At 52.7% G+C, this 26,403-nt stretch overlaps 1 protein-coding gene, 1 long non-coding RNA gene and 1 other non-coding gene across 3 annotated transcripts; 2 read left to right on the forward strand and 1 right to left on the reverse strand.

Moving 5' to 3' along the window:
• Positions 1 to 16,789: 16,789 nt before the first annotated feature.
• GLRX5 (glutaredoxin 5) lies at positions 16,790 to 22,152 on the reverse strand. The gene is made up of 2 exons (XM_075531528.1): positions 21,769 to 22,152; positions 16,790 to 17,318 (listed from the first exon to the last, which is right to left on the reverse strand). The coding sequence occupies exons 1-2, from the start codon at positions 22,058 to 22,060 to the stop codon at positions 17,140 to 17,142; spliced, it is 471 nt and encodes a 156-aa protein (XP_075387643.1). The 5' UTR covers positions 22,061 to 22,152; the 3' UTR covers positions 16,790 to 17,139.
• Positions 22,153 to 22,324: 172 nt separating this feature from the next.
• On the forward strand, positions 22,325 to 23,886 carry LOC142425920 (uncharacterized). The gene is made up of 2 exons (XR_012779706.1): positions 22,325 to 22,545; positions 23,681 to 23,886. It is a non-coding gene; the product is annotated as an uncharacterized LOC142425920 (long non-coding RNA).
• On the forward strand, positions 23,021 to 23,294 carry LOC142427093 (small Cajal body-specific RNA 13). The gene has a single exon (XR_012779921.1).
• Positions 23,887 to 26,403: the final 2,517 nt, after the last annotated feature.

The raw sequence follows: 26,403 nt of genomic DNA on the forward strand, positions 1-26,403 counted from the left end.
GTTGTTTATCAGGACTGTGTTACAAAGTTTCAGGTCTGCTAATAAATGCCCAAAGGGAATGCCACTCAGCTGTAAACCTCAGCCTGAAGGCGTTAAACTTAAACACTGTGGGTCAACAAACCCAGCTCCCCTACTACACGCCCAGAGGCACCCACTCCAGGAAGCCTCAGCCCAAAGGCATTGGGCTCCACTTCTGTGAGTCAGCTATCCAACTATCCCCCAATTAAATGCCCAGAGGCACCCCACTCCACAAGCTGCCTCCAGCACAAAAGCGCTCTGTTTTACTTGCTCTGTGGGTTGGGAGGTCCAGCTCTCGGTCCCAGGCTCTGGCTCCTGGTTCTGCTGCTGCTGCTGTTCTGATGGTGTAGCTGTCGTCTGGATCCAGGAGGTTCTCAGGTCCAGAGGGATCTCAGGTCCAGAGGATGTGCTCCACTCCTGGCTCTTGCTGATAATGAGATTCCCCCCTCCTACTTCTCAGAGGCTCTTTTTTAAAATTAAATAATTTTTTTATTTTCTAATACCATTTTATCGGGAGCTAATACCGATACTGTATCATTCCACATTCAGTCACATCGAACAGTATTGTACAGTTGTGACCACAATCAATTTCAAAACGTTCTCTTTCTTCTTGAACTCCTTGATATCAGCTCCCCTTTGCCCCTACCCTCCCCCACTGTACCCCAAGGAACCTTTATTCTACCTGCTCTCTCTATGGGTTCCATCCATGAGAGGGCTCATTGTATACACAGCAGGATGGCATTCCAGGGAGTCTAGTTTGTAATTACTCACAGGTGAATCCTATCAGGGTCTTAACCAGACTTCTGACCAGACCAGTCTGTGCAGGGAAGGTCCTTTGGGGGGAATTAGCCAATGGCTAGAAGAACCACGTTAAATCATTCACTGCCCCTGCCCTTCTGGTCTTCAAACAGGGCCTTCAGATCTCAGCGTCAGCGCCATTTCCCCTGGAAGCCTGGCCGGACCATCCACACCCAGGTGTGTGACATGCTTCTCTCCAAAGGCAGCGTCCCTTCCCTCTGAGCTACCTGATCCTGAATCAAATGGTCTCCTGGGGCTGTCGGTGGTGCCTCTGGACCCTAGCCCAGTATCTGGCACTGTGCCGTTAGCCAAAATGTTTGGATGACTTAGAAGGAGGTGGCCACGGCTCATCCTCTGGAGATGGGTGTGTGGAGCCCTGGATAGAACAAAGCACACAAAACAAAACACCAAAACCCATTGCCCTTCAGTCAAGCCCTACTCAAAGCTGCCTAATGGAGAACTCTGATAAAAAGCCCCAGGTTACACAAGAGCAACCTCTTCACCTCCAACAATGCCACAGAGCTGTGAGCTGTGAGAAAGAATGAGGGGGAGGGCGAGATGAAATGTGTTTGCTAAACCCAAATAACAAACACGGGATGCCGCCCCCCTAGAACAGCGCTTCTCAACCTGTGGGTCGCGACCCCTTTGGGGGTCCAACAACCCTTTCACAGGGGTCGCCCAATTCACAACAGTAGCAAAATGACAGTTAAGAAGTAGCAATGAAAATCATTTTATAGTTGGGGGGTCACCACCATATGAAGAACTACTAAAGGGTCATGACATTAGGAATGTTGAGAATCACTGCCCTAGAGTGACTGATCCCATTCCACAATTATAATGGGGTGCTGGTGGTGCTGGTGGTTTTATTAGGGACTATTAAGTCAGCGGTGGGCTGCTAGCTGCAACGTCAGATGTTTGAACCCACCAGCACCCCCACAGGAGAAAGATGGGGCTTTCTACTCCCCTGAAGATTTACGGCCTCAGAAACAGAAGGGGACAGTGTCGCCCTGTCCTGTGGGGCCTCAGGGAGTTGGAATTGACTTGACACCTTGGTTAGGGTCCGTGACATCCCCACGTCTTCTATCCACTGCTGGCCAATAGGTGCTCTCACAGTTTCGGCTTATGCGTGTACCTCCTTCCTGTTGATTCACCCTCCTAATGCACCACGGAAGCTGCGAGAGTATGTTGACGCCTTCGCGGTCTTGTACTCCCTCTAGACAGGAGTGCAAAGACCCTTGCTATCCGCTGTTAGAGGGGTCGGGCTGGTCCCCGTGCGAAGACAATGTGTGTTTAGTGCCAAGCCCGGAGTGGAGCCGCAGGGGGACAAAGATAAGCACAAAGCTCTGGCCCCTGGCCTCCGTGAAGTGAGGACCGAGAGCCACAGACGTGACTCACTTGGAGTCCTTCCCAGTTAGACCTTGGTTTCGTCAGTGGCTGTCCCAGGGCAGGGCGGCACAGAGCTGTAACGCTTCACAGTCAACCACCCAAGTCCCACGCCGATGAGATGCGCTAACGTCCGGCCTTCCCACGCGCTGTCCCCGAATGGTCGTCCACGCACGTGCACATGTTAAAAAGCCACGCTGCGCAGTTGCTAGTTTCCCTTGAAACAAGTACTACTGTTTATTTGTTTGTAATTAATGGGTGTGGTTTGCTTGGTGTGTTCACTCACTGGGGGGGGGGGCGGCTGTTTGGGTGTTCTTTATTCTGAATTTCTCTGGAATCCTGTTTCTGAGGGACTTCTTTAAGTCCCTTTTGTTTTTCAGGACAGTGGGCACCTAGAGCGGGATTGTGTGTTGGTGCTTTCACACAGAATGAATGCAAACAACCCTCCCATCTGGGAGGCCTGCTGGCAGCTGATCCCTGGAGTGCAAGTCCTGGGTGGGGGGGGGGGGGTTTGGGAGAGACAGGGCCAAAGTCCCTCCTGCCAGCCTCACTCATTTGCTCTTTGGGTCTGCGTCCTGGGGATGGGGATGGGGGGACTCTCCAAAGAATGCCTGGCCTTGCTCCTGGTATAGGCACCCTGGAAAATTGCTTTCTTGGTGGAGAAAAATAAGTAGCATTTCTTGAGTTGACTGGAAGCTGCTGAAAAACCTCTTCCTTGTCTGAAGAATATGCTTTTTTGCCATGTAGGGATATTGGTAATTGTGTGTGTGTGTGTGTGTGTGTGTGTCCCCAGTTCTAACTGCCAACATCGGGTTTCTCCAGCATGTCTCCCCACAGATGCGCAGAAGTTGATTTCTTCACACTCCATCTAGGAAGTCCGTGTGTGTGGTCCCCTTAGTGTAGTTGGAAAAAGGTATTTGCAGGGAACAAGTTGTTGGCTTGGTAAAATTCTGTACTACGATCTCCAGCTTCATTTCCATCACCACATCCCTATCAGCCAACTACTGTTCCTTTCTCTTTGTTTCCAACTTTTGCCTCCCAATCACCAATAACTATCAGTCCATGTCGATGTTGTGTGTTTGATCGATTTCCAGCGGACGTCATCGGGAGAAGTCTTCCATTTCATCATCACGCGCTTTGTGGTTGCATAAATTTGAATAATAGCTGTATTGATTGGACTTCCTTGAAGATGGATAGATATAATCCCAGACGGCGTCCTACTTCATGATGGATTTAGCAAGAGCCTTTCTCCAATAAATGCCAAGCCAATCCTCTCCATTGTGTTCTTCCCGGCACAGTAAACCGTAGGATCGTCTGATTCCAAATGGCCAATCCTGGTCCATTTCAGCTCACCGGTGCCGAGGATCTCCATCTCCACATGTTCCGTCCATAGTCCAATTTTCCTAAAATCACACATCAGGTATTCCAAGTTCCAATCACTAGATTTTGGGGGGTTGTTTCTTTTTACCTTGACTCATGACTCACACGCCCCATGGACAGAGGAAGATCTGGAAGGCTCCAGTCCCACGGGCTTTCCTGGACTCATGTCACCGTGGCCAACTCCCCTCTTGGGGTCCTCTCCTCTTGAGTCGCATTTCAGGGGCACATCTGCTGGCAGTGTCTCTGACAATGCTCTGCTCCCTTGGTTTAGACTTGCAGTGTTCGAAGCTGTGCATCACGTCTTCAGCGCTTTCTGCCTCTGGGACGGGGAGTCGAATCCTTCTTCTTTGTCTGTTCTTAAGTCTTGAGAAGAATGGGAATTCCGGACACCGCATTGCGCTCCTTCGTAACTTGTACACGGATCAAGAAGCAGTTGCGTGAACAGAAGAAGGGCACGCTGCCTGGTCTAAAATCAAGGAAGCTGAGCCTCGGGTTGTAGCCATCCCTTTACCATGCTGGTTCAGTCTGCACACAGAGCAAATCAGCCGAGAAGCTGGATGCCATGAAGGAGAGTGAGGCGTCAGGATGGGAAGAAGGATGATTGACAACCTGCGGCATGCAAACGGCACAGCCTTGCTTGCTGACCGTGAGGAGGACTTGAAGCCCTTGCTGATGAAGATCAAGGACTGCAGCCTTCAGTGTGGATGACGACTCAGTGTACGGAAGACCCACATCCTCACCACTGGACCAGTAGGTCCCATCATGACCAATGGAGAAAAGGTTGAAGTTGTCAAGGATTTCATCTTGCTTGGAGCCACCGTCCATGCTCATGGAAGCCACAGTCCAGAGACCAAAAGACGCATTGCATTGGGTCCATCTGCTGCACAGACCTCTTTAGAGTATTGACGAGCAAGGATGTTACTCTGAGGACCAAGGCGCGTCTGTCCCAAGCCTTGGTCTTCTCCATTGCCTCCTGTGCTTGTGACAGTTGGACACTGAATGAAGAAGACCCAAGGAGAATCGATGCATGTCGGTTGTGTGCTGGAGAAGAATACAGAAAGTACCCGGACTGGTAAAAGGACAAAACAGTCTGTCCTGGAAGAAGTCAGACCGGCGTGCTCCTCAGAGGCAAGGATGGCAAGACTTCATCTCGCATACTTTGGACATGCTGTCAGGAGAGACCGGGCCCTGGGGAAGGACATCATGTTTGGTAAAGTGGAGGGGTGGTGAAAGAGAGGGGGCCCCAGCACGAGGTGGACGGACACAGAGGCTGCATCAATGGGCTCAGGCCCAGGAACACGTGTGTGACTTCCCACAGAGAGGAAGTCCGTTTGGACGCCCTAACTGTAACTGACATGGTTGTACCAAACCACGCTCCGTCACACTCCAGGGGAGGAAGTGTGGAAGGGAGGGGGGGCTGCATAAGTCTACTTCATTTGCCTTTTCACATGGAGAATTCTTCAGGGGAGGGTCATAGGGTGCCTCAGTAGAGCCAAACCAAAGGGTGCCAAGTCAGGGCTCCGTGCAAGTGGGGGAGCGCATTCCCAGGGAAACACCACCATCTGCTGGATGGTCGGTGGTATGACACTTTCTTTAACCAAAAAGTGAAACAAGCCTTGCCTTGAACTCTGACTGTTTCCCCATAGGACCGGGAAGTACCGCCCCAGAGGTTCTCCAAGGCTGTGAACCTTGACATCTTTCTTCCAGGGACCGGCCTTTTCAGCGAACAGCAGAGTCCTCCATCACTGTGCCTACCACCTGGACTCCTCTCTCTGTGAAGGAACGGAAGGAAACCAATGGGGAAGCAGAATTTCAGAAACACATAAATTACCAGTTTGACTCAGGGCTCACTTCAAACAGCATTTTGCTATTTGGAGTCTTCATTGAAGAGACGCTGGGATTTTATCTATTTAGCGTGCAGAGCAAATCCCCAAATGAGCAGGTGTTCCTGTGTGTTAGCCCAGGTAGTCTAGAGAACCAAATCCAGGGATACTCAAAGAAAGAGCAGTGAAGACTGAGAAAACACCCCAGCCCGGTCCAGATCAAGTCCATAAGTCCAATAGTAGCCTATATGTCTGATAGCAATCTATAAAGTCCTCTTCAGACTCACGAAACACATGCAGTGATGCCGAATGCAGGAAGATCACAGGGCAGTGGATGAAAGGTCTGTGGATCCAGGGGCGGTGTGAGCATGTCAGCGCTGGCAGGGGTCTTCAGGTCACTCTTCCAGCTCCAGAGCTCTAGCCTAACTCCATGTGTCTTGTCAACAGAAATGTCTCAAAAGGAGTGAACTGTATCCCTTTCTCCAGTGAGCTATTTCTCTCTTTAGCACCTCCAAATGAGGTCATTAAGCTGCACTCTGATTGACAGGCTAAACTCCACCCCTTCGCTCTTAAGTCTCAAATTGACAACAAATGCTGTAACTACCACAGTTGGGATTTATTAAGCAACCACCTGACAAAACAGCCCAGCCTCAATTTCTGCTCCTTTGGAAGCTGCTTCCTGGCAGGAATAGCTGTACCACCCCAAGGTGCCTGCAATGCTTATTCATTCATGCAAGCAAGCACATGTGTGTACATGTGCACGTGTATGCATATGTCTGCCTGCTTATCTGTGCAGACACACATGCATGCATGCATTCAGACACATGTGCACAAACACACAGACACCCACCCCCTGTCATCAGGTCTATTCCTGCTCATAGTAACCCTGGGTAAGGTTTTCGAGACTGGAAATCTTTTGGGGAGCCGAGAGCCTCATCTTTCTCCCTTGGAGTGGCTGGTGGGTTTGAATAGTCGAATATATGATTAACAGTCCAATGCTGACCCAAGAGCACAGTCAGGACTCCTTGCATGCATTCACACATACATGCACACATGCATAGACATATATATCCACCTGCATACACATACACACATGCATTTACATGTGTGGATGCTTGCGTACGAAAATTTCTTTTAGGTATTGATTCAGCGGTTCTCAGCCTATGGGCCGCGACCCCTTTGCGAGTTGAACGACCCTTTCACAGAGGTCATGTAATACATCCTGCATATCAGCTATTTACGTGACGATTCATCACAGTAGCAAAATTACAGAGTTGAAGCAGCAATGAAAATAATCTTATTGTTGGGGTCACCACAACATGAGGCAGTGTATGAGAGGGCCGCGGCAGGAGGGAGGCTGAGTTGATCCCTCTCATGAGAGAGAAGTAGGATAGTGGCCGGGGCTCCGGCAAAGCCGACACCTACGGGGGCAGCAAGGGCCTCTTTGGGTGTCATTTGAGTCTTGAGAAGGAGGCATCTAGGCAGGAGGGGAGGTTCTCTGGGCAGAAGGAGCAGGAGAGGCAGAGGAGGGGCAAGCAGGAGGAGGGCGTGGAAGAGAGAGGAGCCGGGCCTGGGCTGGAGCAGACACTTGGCTCAGGAAATGTAAGACAGGCCATCTCTCTCCCCAAATTCTTGACACAGAAGGTTCCCCTGAGCCTTCAGTCCTTACCACCCCCTGCTGTGGGGCACTCTCAATGACTCACTGACTGGCGGTTAATCAGCTGAGTTCCCCCTGGGGGATTGGGGAACCCAGAATGAGGTCCCCGGAAGCTCATTTGCTGGGATAGGTGGCCGGAGCAGGGAAACCAGATGCACCCACAGCCCTTGCTGGAACCCTCTGGCAGGGTTTTGCCATTCTCACAGTTGTTTCACTCATTTCCATGGCACGACCCCCTCACCCACTGTCACTGAGTCCATTCCAGTTCACAGTGACCCCACAGGACAGAGTGGAGCTGCTCCCTTGGGTTTCTGAAACTGTCGGTCTTTACAGGAGCAGACAGCCTCATCTTCCTCCCAAGTTGCTGCTGGTGGGTTTGAACTGCTGAACTTGTGGTTAGAAGCCCTGTGAGAAACCCACTGTGCTGCCCAGGCTCCTAAGAAACGACAGTATGGCGGAAACTGTGTACTGGGGAACCCCCACATTCATGTGCCTCGCTGAGACATGCCGACAGTTCATTCACTTTCTCCTCTATGGTGTGTAAGTAAAGGGGGCACCGTCACTTGGTTGTACCGGGGTGGCTTGGGGGGGCTGCTGTGACGCTGGAAGCTGTGCCACTAGCCTGTCATGCACCAACAAGGTCACCCAAGGCAGACAGGTTTCAGCCGGGCTTCCCAAGCAAGAGAGACAAGGACAAGAAGCCTGGTGATCAACTCCCAAAACTTAGCCCAAGAAAACCTTACCAATCACAACTGTGCAGTAGCAACCAAGTCATGAAAGCGGGAAGTCCTGGGGGTGGAGTGGTCACTCGTTGGGCTGCAATCCAAGTGGTCAGCAGTTCAAAACCACCCACAGCTCCTGGAGCTAAAGGCTGGCCTTTCTACTCCTGTCAACAGTGAGTCTCAGAAACCCACAGGGGCTCTGTGAGTCAGCGTCGACTCGATGGCAGAGAGAGCAGCCCGGGCAGCACTGGGTTCCGCTGTGTGGGGAGTGGCTCTGACTGCAGGCCAACTGCCCGGCAGCTAACAAAGTCCAGAGACAAGACAACTAAAGGCTGCCATTTCAAAGTTCACCTGAAAGAAGTCCAGGCCAGCCCCCAGCCAGTCCACGTGGGGCCCAGCAGGTGGCCGGTCCTGCCAAACACAGCATCCTCATGACATACATGCTGTCCCAGCCCCGAGCCAAGCCTCACAGCCCAGGGCTGTGAGCCGATGGCTGAGGCTCTCCGGCTGTGAGCTGCTGGCACCCGAGAGACCTGACCAGGCAATCTGAGGAAGGCACCCCAGAGGCCGGGGGTAGGACGCAGAGAACAGAACCTCAAAATGAATGGTTTTACAAAAAGAAGATTTTAGTACTTAGTTCTCTGTCCATTATGGCATTGCTAAATATCTTTTCCCAATCTGTGAACTCTTGTTTCACTCTTCGGATGAAATCCCTTTTCTTTTTAAGGGTGAAATGTGTTGGTGGACACAGTGTTTTGCTTTCAATAGGTCTCTCCTTTGTCTTCCCCTGCATGCGCTTCCTCTGTTATCCCTGGTACCCATGGACGCCCTGCTCTGAGGCCCTTCGACTTGGTCCAATTTCCCCTTTGGTGGTCCCCAGAGCTTTGGGTTTTTCATTTAGGCCTCTGAGGCACTTGAGTTAGTTTCGTGCATAGTACCACTTGTTAAAGAGGCCAGCTCCTTCCCATTTCATGTTTCTTGGACTTTTGTTGAACATCAGTTGTCTGTAGGCGTATGCTTTTATTTACACTGCTTGATATGATTGAACTGTGGAACAGTGTGATGTTCGGATTTGCTCCTGTGTTAGGCCAGATTGACTAGAGCAGCGGTTCTCAACCTGTGAATCATGGCCCCTTTCACAGGGGTCACTTAAGACCATCAGAAAACACATATTTCAGATGGTCTTAGGAACTGAGACACCACTCCTCTATCCATCTCCAGGTGGGTCTGCCCACATGCAGATACACCCACCTATGAGTACCCGGCATGAAAACTGTTACCCATGCTACACCATGCTTCAAGACCAAATTTCATTTATTTGTAATTGGAAATAAATATTTTACTATAGTTACATATTGTTTTTGTGATTAATCACTATGCTAAATTATGTTCAATTTGTAACAATGAAAATACATCCTGCATATCAGACATTTACATGATGATCCATAACAGTAGCAAAATGACAGTGATGAAGTAGCAATGAAAATAACGTTATGGTTGGGGGTCACCACAACATGAGGAACTGTATGAAAGGGTCACAGCATGAGAAAGGTTGAACACCACTGAACTAGAAAAGCAAATCCAGAGACACTCACGTGTGTAAGAACAATGATGTATTGAGAAAACAGCCCAGCCCTGTCCAGATCGAGTGCATAAGTCCAATATTATCCTATATGTCCGACACTAGTCCATACATTCCTGTGTAGATTCACGCAGCACATGCAATGATGCCAAATGCAGGAAGCCCACAGGCCGGTGGGTGAGAAGTCTGGTGGGTCCCGTGGCGGTGGAAGCATCTCAGCACTGGCACAGGCCTCCATGTGGCTCCCCAGCTCTCTGAGCGTGGCTCCTCAAGGCAGCTCCACGTGGCTTCTCCACAGGAGGGGGAAAGCAGAGCAAGAGTGTGTCCACCTCCAGGGAGAAGGAGGAAGGAGGGTCGTCTGTCCAGACCAGACTGGTACATACTAAGAGGTAAAGAGAGAGAGTGGACCTCATCATGGCCCACCATGCCCCGGGGATGACATCCCTGCTCAGAGCAGCCAGTGCAGAGAGGACCATAGGACTGGCCCCACTAAGAGACACATTCCCGTAGTGCTATGGGGGACAGCACTGGAGACACTGCGTGGAAAGTGGGCCTCTCTGCCCCACGCATGGCGGGGTGAAACGTGAAGGGAGTGCAACAGGGCAGCAAGAGGAGCAAAGTGACCAAGTCCCCGAGGAGTCCTGAAAATAGACTTCTGCCTCGGGGGACAGGGGTGCCAATCCGATTGGAAAGCACTCATAAGGGTCAGCAGACAAACCTATCTATTGGGTTTTTGTTTTGTTCTGGTTTTTTTTTTCTTTCTCCCCTGACTATCTTTATAAGATAGGCAGGACAAACCATCCTGAGGAGAAAACAATGGGACCGGCAGTCCCAAGGGGGACATGGGAGATGAGGCGGGGATGAGGAGCAGGGAGTCAACAAACTCAGGGATAAGGGAACAACAAGAGTTCTAAAAGTGACGGTGAGGCGGCCTGGTGGGGTTTGATCAAGTGCAGTCTATCCAAGAGGAATTACTGAGAGCCAAGTGGAGGGTGAGCATGATAGTGGGCCAGGAAGAAAATGAAATATAGGAAAGAAGTAGAGGCAAAAGCTATTTATAGAGATATAGCTGTAGGCATGCATATATGTAAATATATTCATTTATAACGAAGGGGATAGAGGCCAATGTACATATATTTATATGTTAAGTATTAAGACAGCAAACAGACTTTGGGCCTCTACTCAAGGCCTCCCTAAACACAAGAACACTTTGTCCTAATAACCTGGCACCTTTTGATACTCACCTTCCTGACACATGGCTGAAGACACATGGGTGCATACACAAATGTGGTGAAGAAAGCTGATGGTGCCTGGCTATCAAAAGATACAGCATCTGGGGTCTTAAAGGCTTGAAGTTAAACAAGCAGCCATCTAGCTCAGAAGCAACAAAGCCCACATGGAAGAAGCACACCAGCCTGTGTGACCACGAGGTGTTGAAGGGATCAGTTATCAGACATCAAAGAACAAAAAAATCTTACCATAGTGAATGAGGGGGAGTGCAGAGTGGGGACCCAAGCCCATCTGTACTAAACTGGACATCCCCTTATGGAGGGGTCACGGGGAGGAGATAAGTCAGTCAGGGTGCAGTGTAGCAACAATGAAACAAACAACTTTCCTTTAGTTCCTAAATGCTTCCTCCCTCCACCCCCCACACTATCATGATCCCAATTCTACCTTACAAACCTGGCTAGACCAGAGGATGTACATAGATACAGATAGGAACTGGAAACACAGGGAATCCAGGACAGATGATCCCTTCAGGACCAGTGCTGAGAGTGGCGATACTGGGAGGTTTGAGGGAGTATGGGGTAGAAAGGGGGAACCGATTACAGAGATCTACATATAACCTCCTCCCTAGGGGATGGACAACAGAAAAAGTGGGTGAAAGGAGACATCTGACAGTGTAAGATTTGACAAAGTAATAATTTATAAACTATCAAGGGTTCATGAGGGAGGGGGAAGCGGGGAGGCAGGGAAAAAATATGAGGAGCTGATGCCAGGGGCTTAAGTGGAGAGCAAATGTTCTGAGAATGGTGAGGGTAACAAATGTACAAATGTGCTTTACACAATTGGTGTATGAATATTAAAATGATAAAAATTAAAAGAGGAATTTCCCATAATCCTCATAAGAAGGCCACACCCACAAGGAGGCATCAACCAAGCTATGACCTGATTGACAGGTTAAACTCCACCCCTGGACCTATTTATCAAGTTGACATGAAATTATGTAACTACCACAGCTCCTAAGAAAGGCTTGGGAAAATAAAATTGAGACCAAAAATGAAATAGTTTTCCTTGTAGTAAAAGAAAGAAAAAGTGTGAATAATATCCTGAATTAGACGCAGCATCAGCTGAACTCACGGTCCTTAGTCAGCACCTTAGTCAGAGCCACCGTAGGGCAGGGCAGAAGTGCCCCTGTGGGTGTCTGAGCCTGTAGCTTTATTTGGGAGTAGAAAGGCTTGTCTCTCCAAGGGCTCCTTAGATAAGGACTTTGAACGAAGAAAGACTTCCTACTTCCTTTCACTCACTGCCCACCCACCTAGCAAGATCTTGGTCGCAGCCCAATTCCCACACCTGCTTCAGGACCCGAACTAGCAAAGATGGCAGGAGAGAGAGGACAAGGGAAGTCAGGCGATTCTTGCAAAAATTAGGACCAGAAAAACCAAACTCACTGTCTTTGGTCCATGGTGACGCAGAGCCACCCTGGGGAGCAGGGTAGGACGGCCCAGTGGGTCCCGGAGGCTGGAACTCTGCAAGGGAGCAGAAAGCTCCCTCCGCCTTTCTCCCACAGGGCTCCTTGATGAGGACTTTGAAAGAGGAGAGAGTATGGGTCACACAGGAGAGAGAGCCAACACCTAACAGGAATCAGAAACAGGGAAATCCGACCAGGGGTGGGCAAGTGGGGGGGGGGGTGTTTTAGGGTGGTGGGGGAACAAGGAGAAGCCCCAAAGAAGAAAAACAACAACTTGCCCAAACTGAGACCTCTCCAGAGAGAAACCCTTGGAATGGAATATTCCCCGCTTAAAAAAGAATGACCTTTTCTAAAGAGAGAGGAGGGAGCGGGGTGGGAGGAGTCACAATAGAGCAGAAATCATTTCCCACGGGAGCGAGGGAAGCAATGTTATCAGGATTTGGAGGGAACTGTTTTTCAACCCGGTCCAGCTCTCAAAGGCAGCCACTGGGCATCCGAAAACCTTCTCTGATGTGCCGAGCTCCTGTGTACCTTCTGCAGCAAGCTTCTGCATGGGGTCCCCCTGCAGACACAAAAGGAATGAAGGACAGACAACAGACAAGGGCCCTGGAGTACAGAGGCGGGCAGTTTGGAAGGAGCTGGATGGCAGAGAGCTCTGGGGGTGGACTTGGGGGGGGGGGGCAGGGTATGAGCAGAGAGTGTGTGTAAGGGTAACCGTGACTCGTAGTGACCTGATTGTTCTGTTCAAAAACCGAGCTGGTGGGCATTTGGGAAATATCAGAGCAGTGTATGAAAATAATCAGTTTTTCCTTAAGAAAGAATCATTACTGAAAGAAAATGCTGTGTGAGGAAGGAATTCAGCACTTGGTTTAGCAGTGGGAATATATATATATATGTATATATATATTCATGATAATAAACACTAATGGTTGATTCAGCCCAAAATTATAGTCATTGTATGGGGAATATAAGAGACAAAGGAGGTGGGGGCTGATGGCCAGAGGACATTATCTAATAATTAGTCATTATCTAATATCGATACCGTTTTGATAGCCGGGCACCATCAGCTTTCTTCACCACATTTGCTTATTCACCCACTTTGTCTTCAGTGGTTATGTGGGGAAGTTGAGCGTCATAGAATGGCAATTTAATAGAACAAAGTGTTCTTGCATTGAGGGAGTACTTGAGTGGAGGCCCAATGTCCTTCTGCTACCTTAATACTTAACCTATAAATATATGCACATAGATCTATTTCCCCATCCTCATAAATAATTTGCATATAATCATGTCTTTATCTAGACCTGTATACATGCCCTTTGCCTCCCAGCTCTCTCCTCTATTTCCCTTGACTTTCCTCCTGTCCCACTATCATGCTCAGTCCCCACCAGGGTTTCAGCAATTCCTCTTGGTTACATTACCCTTGGTCACGCCCTACCAGGCCTCCTACACCCTCCTCACCACCGATTTGGATCACTTGTTGTTTGCTCCCTTGTCCCTGGGTTTGTTAACACCATTACCTTCACCCCCCACCCCCCTCTCCTATTTCCCCCCGGAACTGTTGGTCCCGATGTTTTCTCCTCCAGATTGTTTATCCAGCCTATCTTATTTTGACAGACCTGCGGCGATAACATGCACAAAAACAAGACAGAGTAAAACCAAGCAACAATATATAACAAAACAACAACAAAAACAAACCAATGACACAAAAACAAAACACAAGAAGCAGCAGCTTGTAGTTAGTCCAAGGATTGTTGGCCTTTAGGAGTGCTCGCCACTCATTGCATGTGTTGAGTGCGTCTGAAGAGGAACTCACAGACTGGGATTGGACATATGGGCTAACATCGGACTTAGGGACTTGATGTGGACTGCGATGTTTTATGAATTTTTGTTTTGTGGAGGGATGTTTTCTTAATGTACAATTACTCTTTATATAAAGCTCTTTCCTATACACGAGTGTCTATGAATTTGTTTCTCTAGTCTCCCCAGACTAACACACACCCAAATTCGACACTCTCAATTCACTGAGACAGCGTCTACCGTTTCCCTCCTTGTAAAGGTGGTCAAGCCCAGAGACCAAACCCAAACCAAACTTACGACCACGCTTTCGTTGCCAACTCACAGCGACCATCTAGGACAGGGTAGAACTGCCCCATGGGTTTCTGAGGCCATTAACTCTTGAAGGGAGCAGAAAGCCTCTTCTTTCTCCCAAGGAGTGGCTGGTGGTTTCGAACTGCCGACCTTAGCTCTTGGAAAGAGCAGGGGCACCTCCTGCAGAAACCCACCAGGCTGCCCTAGTGACTTTGACTTGGTCTGTGTGGTTTGGAAGCACAGGGGCCCAGGGACTCACTTGGCCGCCTTCTCTCAGTTCTGCTAATATTCTGGGGTGAGAGAGAGGGGATGTCCTGCTCTGAGGTCACCCAGCTGATGGAGTCGGTGGACCGAGGGCACGCAGATGCATAGGGGAGAAGCTGGAAGTGGCAGGCATGTGGAGAAGCCCCCAGATGTACAGGGCCGGGTTGGTACATGGCACCGTGGTGGGGCTACAGCCTGGGGGCTCCACCAGGTGACCCCTTTAGGATGCGCCCCAAGGGGCAAGGTCCCCAGCTCGGCTCTGTGCCCCAAGGCCTCCGGCTGAAAGCTGTTGAGCAATCGCCTTCCTCCAATGCCCAGTCCTCCCCTTCCTGGCGGTCACAGGACGAGCATGTCCGCCCGAGTCTGGAGCACCCAGGGTCCCTGGGAGTCAGAAGACAAGGCGGCACCTGATCGTCACGGCTACCCCCACACCTGATCCTATGTGAGCCCCACTCCAGACAGGCACCTGAAGTAGTCAAAAACCTCCGTGCCAAGAATCTGCTTCTTGCCTGAAGCCGGGAAGGGGCTGGTGGGTGAGGGGCTCCCTGGTGAGGAGGGTAGAGTTATAATGCTCCTTTTGTTCCCTCAGAGAAGCTACGGGCCTGGGCGTGGCAGCAGGAACTTGGAGCCTGAGACCTCCCACGGGTGGAGGTCATTGTGTAAGTCTACCCTCCAGAAGAGATTCGATTTCAGTTGGCCCGAGCCGAGTACTGGCAGAATCATCAGGAAAAGCTGAGGACCAGAGCCAGCTTCTATCTTGTCATTCCTGCATCCGTCTCCTTCCTCTGCCCCTCCCGCCTCCACGGAGGTGGCAGAGCGCGGGCTTCCAGGCTGTGCCTCTTCCCAGGGGCAGCCAGCCTCCCCTTCCTCCCTCTGAGGAGCTGGTGAGTTTGAGCCATCAACCTTGCTTAACCTGCACTCCCCAAAAAGCAAAGCTCACCACCATCGAGTCGATTCTGGCCCATAGCGACTCTATAGGGCAGGGCAGACCTGCCCCTGTGAGTTTCCAAGGGGAATGGAAAGCCTCGTCTCTCTCCAATGGAGCAGCTGGCAGATTTGATCTGCTGACCTTGAGGTTGGCAACTGTGCCCCCAGGGCTCCTTTCTACTAGATGTGGTTCTAACTGTGGGGTAAAAGAGCCCCCCCCCCATGTGTCCCATCCATGGCCTCCACACAGAATGCCCCTCCCCCCTTCCAAGGCCTATGCAGTGCCAATCTCTGAGAAGACGCCATCACCAAGGTCGTTTGCCATCACCAAGGTTGTTCGGAGGCAGCCTTTGCGGGTCGGCCTTAGAGGAGTGGATCTCTAGGCCTGCCTCAAGGACCACCCCCACCCACACCTTCTCCTCAAAACCCCACTGACATCAAGTTCATTCTGACGCACAGCGATCCTTCAGGACAGGGCCCATCTGCCCTGGGGGCTTGGGAGACAACTCCTTACGGGAGTAGAAAGCCTCGTCTTTCTCCCGAGGAGGGCTGGTGGTTCGGGACTGTTGACTTAGCAGCCCACTGTGTAGCCCAGGACACCACGGGCAGGGCCCAGGGCGACAAGCACTTCCCTACAGAATGACTCCCGTAATGCTGGTGGCAGGGTCAGTCCACCCTGACCTACAGGGTCGCTGTGAGCGCGTCTCCCAGTGTGCCTCCCTGGTCTGTTTGCTGGGCTCTGGCCACCAGGTAACTGGGAAGGACAGTCCCTGTTGAGGGTGTCACAGATGCTGTTGAAGGCCCTGGAGAGCAGGGGAGGCTCCTGATGTGGACAACTCTCATCCCTCCCTTCCCGGCCCCAGCACAGCCCCCTGTAGCGTGGATAGACTGAGTGCCGAGGGACTGCGGAGGGGCCTGTCCTCTCGTTTGATCCAGACCCCCTTTTAGAAATGAAGTCGGGCGGGCAGCAGTGACGCTGCAGTGCCACTGGATGAGCATGGCCAGCCAAAGTGGGGCCGTGAGGCCAGGCCTGGGCCGCCCGCCTGCCACCCACCCGGGACCACCCTGTTGGGAACAGAAGAGCTGCGCCTGCAGGAACCAGACCACCAGCCCTTTCTCCTGGGCACATCTGGACGGACTCGGCCTCCAAGTTTCCAGTGAGCTTATTAGTCACATGCTCCTTATAGGGCAGGCGGAGCCCCTAGCCTAGCCCCCACCCCTGCCCTCTGGTGAGCCAAGCCCAGTCCTTACCCCGCCACACCCTGCATAGCCCCTGCGACCGCCAGAGAAAGCTGGGGCCAGCCTGGTGGTGTTGTTTGTAGTCAGTTAAATAGAAGTATGTGAGGCTCACTCTTCATCTGGAAAAAAGAGAAGCTGCAGATACTCGGGGTGGGTGGGAATGGGGTTGTTTGTCTCTGGGCCCCCTGCTGGGGTTGACAATTAACAACGCACTCACAACCCTGTTTGACATTTATTTGAAAGATAAACACCCCATCACCACCTTTCCTTCCTGGTCAGCCATCCCTGTGACAGGACAAGTTACAAGATGGGGACTGCACTGTCTGAGCAGACTGGCACACAGGAGGGGCGCCATGAACAGGGGTCACGATTAAGAGGGCACTCTGGGATCAGGCAGCGGGCACAGGCCAGCAGGAGAGCAGGTGCTGTGTACAGAGGCACCTCTGGTTCTGAGTCAGCTCGCAAGCGCCCCCTACCAGGCACCCTGCAGGCACTGGTGGCTGAGGCTTGGCTGGTGTGGAGGGTGGGCAGTGAGTGAACAGTGCCCAGGAGCCTGCCGGGCCCGCTCACTTGGAGTCCTGGTCCTGCTGTGCGTCCAGCAGCTCGGAGCGGATGCCCAGCTTCTTGAGCTCCTCCACCAGGTCCCCGTTGTGGTGCATCTGCAGCAGGATGTCGCAGCCGCCCACAAACTCGCCATTGAGGTACACCTGCGGGATGGTGGGCCAGTTGGAGTAGTCTTTGATGCCTGCGGACAGATGACAAGGGGCCACCGTGAGCAGTCAGAGCCATGTACCACCCGTGCCCATCCCTCCCCCCTCCTGCACCCTTCAGGGAGTGGGTGTTCGCTGCCAAGGGTCTAAGCTCTGGAGCCAAAGGGTCTACGTTTCCAGCAAGCTCGGGCGCTGGTGGGCCTGGTACAGCCCAGTAAGAGGGGCAGATGCTCAGAGCTGCCAGTCTTGAGTAGGGGAGCCAGAGCCACCACTCCGATCCTGGCCCTCTGAGGGTCTCACACTCACGCCCCCCCCCCCCACTGGTGGGTGCTTATGATTCACTGATGCTCCGCTTGAAGCAACCACAAGCCCGAGTTCAAGCGGGGCTGTGGGGCAGTGAGTTAAGTCCCAGCTCTCGGGGGCTCAGCAAACCCCACAGCCACCACCCGCCATGGAGCCCACAGAAACTCACAGGGCCCCAGAGAGGGTCTCTGAGACTGTCCGTCTCTAGGGGACCAGACAGCCTCCTCCTCTTCCACCTCCCACGGAGCACCGGGAGTGGACCACCGACCCGTGGTGACCAACCCAATGTTCATCCTCCAGAGCTCACAGGTGGCAAGAACCCCACCAGCTCATGTGGGCTGCTCCCCGAGGACAGGCGGCCCGTTGGGAGGGGCCAGCAGGGAGCCTCCACTCCGATCCTCTGGTCACCAGGACAGCAGCCATCACCAACTACTAAGTGCCCATCTCCACAGGCCCTCACCCTCCTACTTCTGTCCTGCCTGTCTGCTGGCAGACAGGTACTCAACCCAGCACCTCTCCTGCCAAGGAAGTGAGTCTGTGGGGACAGAGCTGGTCAGAGGCCAAAGCAAGTACAGTGACCTCTGTGAGACGAAACCGACTCAAGGGTCGTGAGCTGGGTTGTTTTCTCTGGTCACTGGCCAGATGGCCAGGCAGAGATGGCAATAAAGACCACCACAGAGCAGTCAGCAGCTGCTTCGAGCAAAACCCACGATCGGCATGCAAGCGCTGATGCCAGCCAAGGGCGACATTGACCAACGCAAAGCAGGAGATCCCATCCTGTTACCCTATCATCTGCGAGCAAACACATCTCTCAAAGGAAAAAGTAGCCAGGTCAGTCTTATCATGAAAACCAGCTCCAAGACTCAAGCTGCGCCTCTCCTCCCGGGGCCCTAACCCCCAGAAAGCATGGCCCTGCCCTGCCCAACAGCACCAGGGCTGGCCTCCCTGCCTTATCTGGCTTCTCCAGGCATCAGGCCGCGTGCTAGAGGCACACTCCCAGGCCGTTGTTAGGCATTGGTTCTAGGTGTGCACCATGCAGATGGTCTCCAGTTTCTTCCTTGGCTCTTCTGCATTCTTGACGCTTCTTCAATGCACACACTACACTCACAACTATAAAGATAGGGTGCTCTCTCTGTTAGAAGCTGTGGGAAAGGAGGTGACCCAGAAGAAGGGGGTCAGGGGAGATCAGGGGGCTCTGGCTGCTCCAAGACCCCAGGGAGGAGGAGAGGCCAGCGCCAGGAAGGCTGGGCTCCAGCCTTGGTCACCTGGGTCACGAAATGACCCTGCCTCACGCTTTCAGGCCCTGTAGTGTGAGAGAAAAGAGGCCCTCACAGGACCCAGGGCTCGGCCCGGCCCGGCCCACCAGCCTCGCTAGGTAAACTCTGCACCAGAGAGCAAGGCAATGAAGAGCCTTCCTGTCTCCCAGTCTGAACCACCACCACCCCTTTACCCTGGTGGGCACCTGCTGACACCCCCTTGGCGTAGTGGTTATACATTCTATCAGCAGGGAGAAGTGCCCACAGCAGTTCCCGGGCTGAATCTCTGTAGAAGCAGATCCTCAGGCCTCGCTTCTGCCTGCGGCTGGATGGGCTCAAGCTGTCGACCCTTAGGCCAAGCACTGGGGAAATGGCAGTGTAGACATCTGGGTGCCTCTGACCTCAAGGTCAACATCAGCCAAAGCCAGTCCCTAGGATGTGAGTCAGACAAACCACCAGCCTACCTACCAAGTCTGACCCCAGCCACCCCACCCCCACCCACAGCACTATTTCTCTGCTGGGTGGCTAGAAGCTGTTGCTGTGAGCATACAGATAGGATGCACGATTCCGATGTTTATTAAGAAAGCAGCAGGCTACCACTCAGGATTAGGTAAAACTTAGGAAACAGTTCTTCATCAGGGAAGCGCCAAGGGCCTGTGAGGCCCCTGCGCCTGCCCGGGAAGTCCACCACACCGTCCTGTACTGGTTCTGCTGCTACCATTTCCTACCACCACACCGCTGGTGTCACAGCTGTCTCCTGGGTCTAGGGCGTTCTCAGCACGGGGACCTCAGGTCCTCTCCCAGCTCCTCTCGGCAGCAGGTGCACCCCCACCACCTCCTTTCCACCTCTGAGAGGGCTCATTTTAAGCCTAATGGGATGGCAAAACTGACCAATCCCCTCCATATGCCTTACCAGGTGGCCCCACCTCCACCAGGGCGCCATGATGGGCATTTGCATTATGAACAAGCTGTCTGATCCCCTTGGTGGGCCACACCAAGCATGTGGGGTACACAAGGCTATATCAATGTGATTGATGCACACCACCACTCAAGAGGCCTCTCCAAGCCCAAACCAGCTGCCACAGAGACAACGGCCCTCTATGGGATTTGACAGTCTCTCTTCTCTCCCATGGAGCAGCTGGTGGGGTTTGAACCACCAGCAGTAAGTAAGCCAACACCTGACTCACACCACCACCGGGGATCCGTGCTCTGCTCTCAGCATATGCAAAGTGAGCTCAAGAAGGATGCAGCTCCCAGAGCCGGAGAGCCCCTCAGAGCAAATAGGGACAACTATACAGGCCCTAAGACAGAGCGCAAGCATAGTACCACCACACAGAACCAAAGCCGCCCTTACTACAGACGGCACCGGGAGGACCTGGCCGGGCCTACTCAAAGCCATACCTGCCAGCATCAAACGACTTCCTCAAAGGGATAAATAGAATCCAGTCTCGGGTTGGCAATGATACATCAGACAAGGGACTAACCTCTAAAATCTATAGAAAACTGCAAGACCCCAGGGAAATGATGAATAATCCTGGTTTTTTTTTAATAGGTAAAAGATATGAACAGGCAATTCATCAAAGAAGACGTCCGGGTGGCCACAAACACATGGAGAACTGCACATCGAATCCGCACCAACACCCTACACTCGCCATGACTGCAATGTGCAAAGGAAAATCAACCAAGGAAACACAAATGCTGGGGAAGGCCTGGAGAGACTGGAACCCTAGCGCACTGCCAATGGGGCTGCACAGCTGTGAACGCATGGTGGGTAGGGCTAGGAGGCTCCATCGCACAACTGGGGCTGGAAATTGCACCAGGCCTGGCAATCCCTCTGCTGGGTCTACACCCTAAGATTACATACAGCTAAGAGCCATCGCACCAACAGACATCGGCTCGGCCAGGTTCACGGGAGCAAAAAGAGGGAAACAACCCACATGTCCATCCGTGGAAGAAGGGATACTGCTCCGTGGAAGAAGGGATACTGCGCGCGCACGCGCACACGAATACCACCCACCGCTAAAGAATAATTGTACAACTACGAAGCTCCACCGTCAGTCACAGAAGGACAAATGTACAGTGCTGACCTAAAGGGGAAAAACAGCAAGATCAAGGTTTTCAAGCCAAAGGAAACAAACTCTGTTGGTTATCCAGGGAGGAGGAGATGGGAGGGAGGATGAAGCAATAGGCCAGGTGTTAACTTGGGTAAAGAGGAAGCAGTTTTTCACAAGAGAAGAGAAATCAAAGACCCGGGGTGGGGTGTTACTATTGGGGAATTTGATCATTTAAGTTGTTGAACACAAAAAGCGATGATCTGAAATATAAACACATACTCCCATCTAAATCACAATTAAATAAAAAAAACTTACTTAAAAAGACAAACAGATCCCAACTAAGGCCAGCCTGACTGTTGGCCGGCCGGACTAGGCAGTAGATGACATCCTGAAACCGGCGCTGGCAGCGCTGGCCCCGCTGGCCTTAGACAAGGGCAACCTTGGGCCTCCTGGCACCACACACAGCCACCGCTAGATCCTGGGCATAGGTCTGGCTCAAGCCCCCTGGCAGGGTCCTCCGAAGTGGGTACTTAATAAACGCGAGTTGCCCCCTCTTTGGCCTTTTCGGACGCAATCAGAACCATGGCCACCTAGCTCCGTCTCCCCTCCCCCAATCCGACTTCAGCTCAGGATGAGGAGGGCAGACCCCAGGAATTACCCAAACTGGCAATAATCCAGTGCCAGGCCGTCACGTCCACCTCCCTCGTCCCAACCTACTTGAGTCCCCAGAAGCTGCCCCCGTACTCCCAAGCGGCAGGCCGGCCGCCTGACCACTGGCTCCCGATCCCAGGCCCCCTGACCAGTGGCCACGCGCAGCGACCCCCGGGCCGCACGGCGGTCTCTGCCTGTACTGGCCACACTCGCAGCCTGACCTTGCCGCAGCTCGGGATCGTCGAGCACGTTGTAGGCCGCGTAGTCGCGGACGCCGTGCAGGCGCAGGATCTGCACCACGGCGTTGCTGAAGCCGCACTGGGGCTTCTCGGGCGTCCCTTTGATGAAGACCACCACCTTGTCCTTCTTCACCAGCGCGTCCAGCTGCTCCGCCGAGCGGCCGCCGGCGCCCGAGCCCGCCGCCCGCACGCCCGGGCCGCGCAGGACGCCGCTGCCCGCGACGTGCCCCCAACGGAGCAGAGCCGCCGCCGCTCGGCCCAGGGAACCACTCATGCCCGCTCTCTGGCCGGAGTCCTAGTCCGCCGGCCCTGGGGCTCCACACCCGGCGAGCCTGCCAATCACCTCACTCGTCCCGCCCCGGCAGCCCGGGGGCGGGGCCGACGACTGGGCCTCACGCCCCTCCCACCCACTGCCTTTCTATTGGTCGTGGGCATCCGCTCTATCTGTTTATTGGACAGCGTCGATGCCCATCACTGTACGCCCAGAGGCAACGAGAGGCAGCTTCTGCGACAAGACCACTTCCTGCCGAGCGCGGCCGAGGCATGCTGGGATACCTCAGGATGACCCCGAGCGACACCGGCGCGGATTCGCCCTTTCTGTGGGACTCCCGGAAGGGGTCCCTTCTCAGAGGACGGTTCCGGTTCCGGTTCCCGGGTCGGCGGCCGTTTAGTTGCTGGGGGATTAGCGGGCCTGGTCCGGCTCCTGTGGCTGGAGTGGTGGCGCCGCGGGGCAGGCTCGGATCGCCTCTCCTCGCCGAAGTGAGTGGCGGCGGGGTTGGGTGGTTGCGGGGAGAGCGGGTCGGATGGGCAACCTTGCTGGGGACCGGCTCGTCGGGGACAGGCTGACGTTTCCTGCGAGCGGTAGTCCTGGCGCCTCAAGCTCAGCGTCCGCACGAGGCACGGGGAGCGCCTGGAAGCATGTGGGTGCGGAGGAGAAGCAGCCAGCCCCCGAAACCATCAGCGTACTCAGCCCCTCCCCTACTCCCCGGGATCCAGATCCCTGCCCCGCAGGCACTTGGAACCCCGAGAGGGTCGTTGCACATAAACTAACCCCAGTGTCAGCTCCGTGGGTTTCCCAGGCCTGGTGGCGTAGTGGTTAGTCATTGGGCTGAGAGCCTCAAAGTCAGCAGTTCGAAACAAAGCCAAACTCAGGGGGCAGTTCTACCCAGGCCTATAGGGCCCCTGTGAGACAGGATCGACGCGATGGCAGTGGGGGGCAGCGTAAGCACGCCCTGATCTGCGGTCTCGGCCACGTCCAGGGTTGGCAGTACCCTCGGCACACCAGACTCGCAGGAAAAGCATACCCCGGAGGAAGCTGAGGCATGCCTGCTCGAGAGCCGGCAGTGCCATGTGCAATGTTCCTCGGATAGCGCCTGGGTACTGTTGCCACGGTGATAATGGCTGCGCCGTGTCATTATCTATCCGCCAACAGTCAGAGCAGCTTCGCAGTCGAGATATTGCTCAGCAGACAGAGCGGCTTCTGCTGGGCACTAAGAACTGCTACACGTTGTTGTTAGTGTTACTCTAGTCTTCAGCATTAGAGAAAGTGTTGCCGGAGCTGTGTGCCGCGCGGGCGGGCGCACACCGTTAAAAGCAGAAAGCTCCTACACAAGCAGGCAGCACGTGAAGCTTCTTAGCTCACGTGTAGCTGGAAGACAGCCGAGGAAAATAAACTGAAACTTTTTCTCTGAAGTGCCTTGAGGGACAGATTGTAGGGAAATCCCATGATCTTTCCGTTCTATTTTTCCACAAACTTGGTGAGGCCCCCGAGTCTTTTCACCCCCATCAGGGTGATAGGGTGTGGAGTTTGGGGTTTGTTTGTGGGTTTTTTTGGCTAATTTTCCAAGGTCAACCCCAACATTACTTAGGTTTCAAAGAATCTCTTGTTTTTCAGGTTCGCCGAGTCCAAGTGAGTCAGAGAAGTGGGCCTTGTGAGCCAAAAGAAATAGGATATTACGGCTTCTACCCAATTCAGAAGCCAGTTGATGCCCATACAATAGAGAAGAGATGAGCCCACAAACCACCTAACTTTTATTCTTCCGTATATTGCTTATACGTTTTTGTTTGCTCTTTAATAAATATTGACACTGTGCTGCTGAACACCCACCTCAGTGATCTCCCACCTCAGAGGGTCTTCTCTCATTGTGTTCCCGGGAGAGGGAGGAGGATCAGGAAACGGAGGGTCTGAATGCACAGGCGAGGACATGAGGCCCCTGGATGGTGCAAGGAGCGCTTGGGCAGGCAGGGTAGATGAGGGGTCGGACTGCTAACCACAGGTCGGCTGTTCAAACCCACCGGCTGCTCAGCAAGAGAGGTTGTTTGTTCCGCTAAAGAATCACACCCTGGGGACACATTGTACTCTGCCCTTTGAGGTCCCTGTGAGTCAGCATCAACCCCTTGGCAGTGAGGTATGGTTTGATTTGAGCGCTGCAAACAGTGACCACACACATCCAGGTCCGGAACTCAGGCACCTGGGAAGAAAGACCTGGCAATCCACAAAAACCTGCCCAGGTCTGCTGAGACACGGGCACCAAGAAGGGTGGGTTCTTTTGAGCACACGGTATTGGCCCAAAGGGTAGCGTGGTCTCATGCCTGAGAGGGCAGCTGTCATTGAAGAAGAGGGAGCCCTTGAGCAGGAAGGGAATAAAACCGGGGCTTTTATAAATTTGAGTGAGTGGTTGGGGTGTGGTATACATGGGGACTTGGGAGAGCCAGCCAGTTTTCTTTGAGAGAGCCAGCTCACTGAGTGGCTTGATCGCATGGAGCGGGACAGAATAACAATCCGAATGAAACCCGGCCTAACAGGCAGTGACTGCCTGCACTGAGCATGTCTCCGCCCCGAGTTAAATCCACTCTTGAAATGTGGGCCCAGATAGCAATGATTCCAAGAATGGGAGGGGTAGGGGAGCCCAGCATTCTAAGACATTCTCTCAAAGCCTCTTATTTTGTATAGATGATTGGGGGGGGGGGGTTGAGGTTTCTCTTCAGATGCCCTATGTTGGAAACAATGAAAAGGTCCCCAAACTGTTCTCAGAAATTTCATTCAAATGTATTGGTGCATTGGTGCACACATGGGTATTCACTTGTGTCTGACTTCTTTGTGAACGCTCATGGAGAGGTAAGGTGGGGAGTACAGAGAAGCTGCTTAAGAACCCTGGGACTTGGGTCACAGGATAATTTGCTTGTAACCTTGCTGACCCAGAAATGCTGAAGATGTTTTTCATCCCTATTATTTACAGAAAAGGCTTTCCTGTATTTGGTAGAAGTCCTCTTCTCCCAAAGCAAAACCACCGTTGGGTCCATAGTGAACCCTTGGCTAGTTTGAGCTCTCCTCTCTTTCCGAGCTTTCCGTGGCTCTGTCCTAAGTGAACAGCCTAGGGTTGCCACACCCACCACAGGGCCTTGTCTGCACACGCCAGCTGCCCACGTTTCCACCCCCTGCCTGCAAGCACCACAATCCCACACGCTAGCCGAGGAGACACTGCACTTCTACGTGTGAGAATGTGCCGTACACGTGCCCCCGCTGAGCCTGCCATAGCTTCCTGTGCCATTTTAAGGGGCAGGGCCACCAAGCATTCCAGAGCGAAAATAGCATCCAAGAGCCAGTGTCCCATAGAGCCGGCCAGAGCACTAAGCCTCTGTGATGCTGGATTACTTACTGCCTGCTAGCTGTAAGGTCAGCTCAGTCCCCTAACCACTCTGAAAATAGTCCGGCGTGAGAAAGGAAGACTAGGCCCAGCCCTCGGAGGGAGCGGTGCTCATCAGAGCGCAGAGCTAGAGCTGCTTTGGGGTCCTGACACCACTCTGATGAGACAGCTGGCTTTATAAAGACCTTCCAGCCCTGGTGGGAGCAACCTCAGCTCTGCCATTGGCTGTGCACACATCCCAGGAACTCATTCCTGAGGCAGGAAGGTTGGCCACCTCCCAGTGTGTCCCCGCGGTCCAGCTCAGAAGTGATGAAAGGAGAAGCGGGGCATCAGAGGTCGACTTGTCAGTGAACAGCAGAGACCGCGGGAACTGGTGGCCTGGCAGGTTCTCACAGGCAGCATTTGCAGAAAGCCTGGTGCCTCTGGAGTGGCAGCTGACCCTGCCCGGGGCTCTGAGGCCAGCCTCCATTCCCATGAACTCTTTCTGCTCCCCCTGGGATTGCCCTCCCGCCTCTGACCCTGTTGGGTATTATTTAAAGTATTGGTGTGTTAGTTTGGGTTGACTAGAGAAATTCATAGATGTGTATAAGAAAGAGCTTTATATCAAAGAGTAATTTTTTTCTTTTTTTTTTCTTTTTTAAATTAATTTTAACAATTTATTAGGGGCTCATACAATTCTTATCACAGTTCATACATATACATACATCAATTGTATAAAGCACATCTGTACAGTCTTTGCCCTAATCATTTTTTTCTCCTCTTTTCTTTTTTTACATTTTATTAGGGACTCATACAACTCTTATCACCATCCATACATATACATACATCAATTGTATAAAGCACATCCATACATTCCCTGCCCCAATCATTCTCAAGGCATTTGCTCTCCACTTAAGCCCTTTGCATCAGGTCCTCTTTTTTTTTTTCCCTCCCTCTCCTTTCCCCCCTCCCTCATGTGCCCTTGGTAATT

The sequence above is a fragment of the Tenrec ecaudatus genome, chromosome 14, assembly GCF_050624435.1.
Source record: "Tenrec ecaudatus isolate mTenEca1 chromosome 14, mTenEca1.hap1, whole genome shotgun sequence".
Lineage (NCBI taxonomy): Eukaryota > Metazoa > Chordata > Mammalia > Afrosoricida > Tenrecidae > Tenrec > Tenrec ecaudatus.

Coding starts and splice junctions, on each gene's coding strand:
- GLRX5 (XM_075531528.1), bottom strand. CDS start 22,060: ATGAGTGGTTCCCTGGGCCGAGCGGCGGCGGCTCTGCTCCGTTGGGGG. Junction 17,319..21,768: donor CGATCCCGAGCTGCGGCAAG/GTCAGGCTGCGA, acceptor ATCTGTCCGCAG/GCATCAAAGACTACTCCAAC.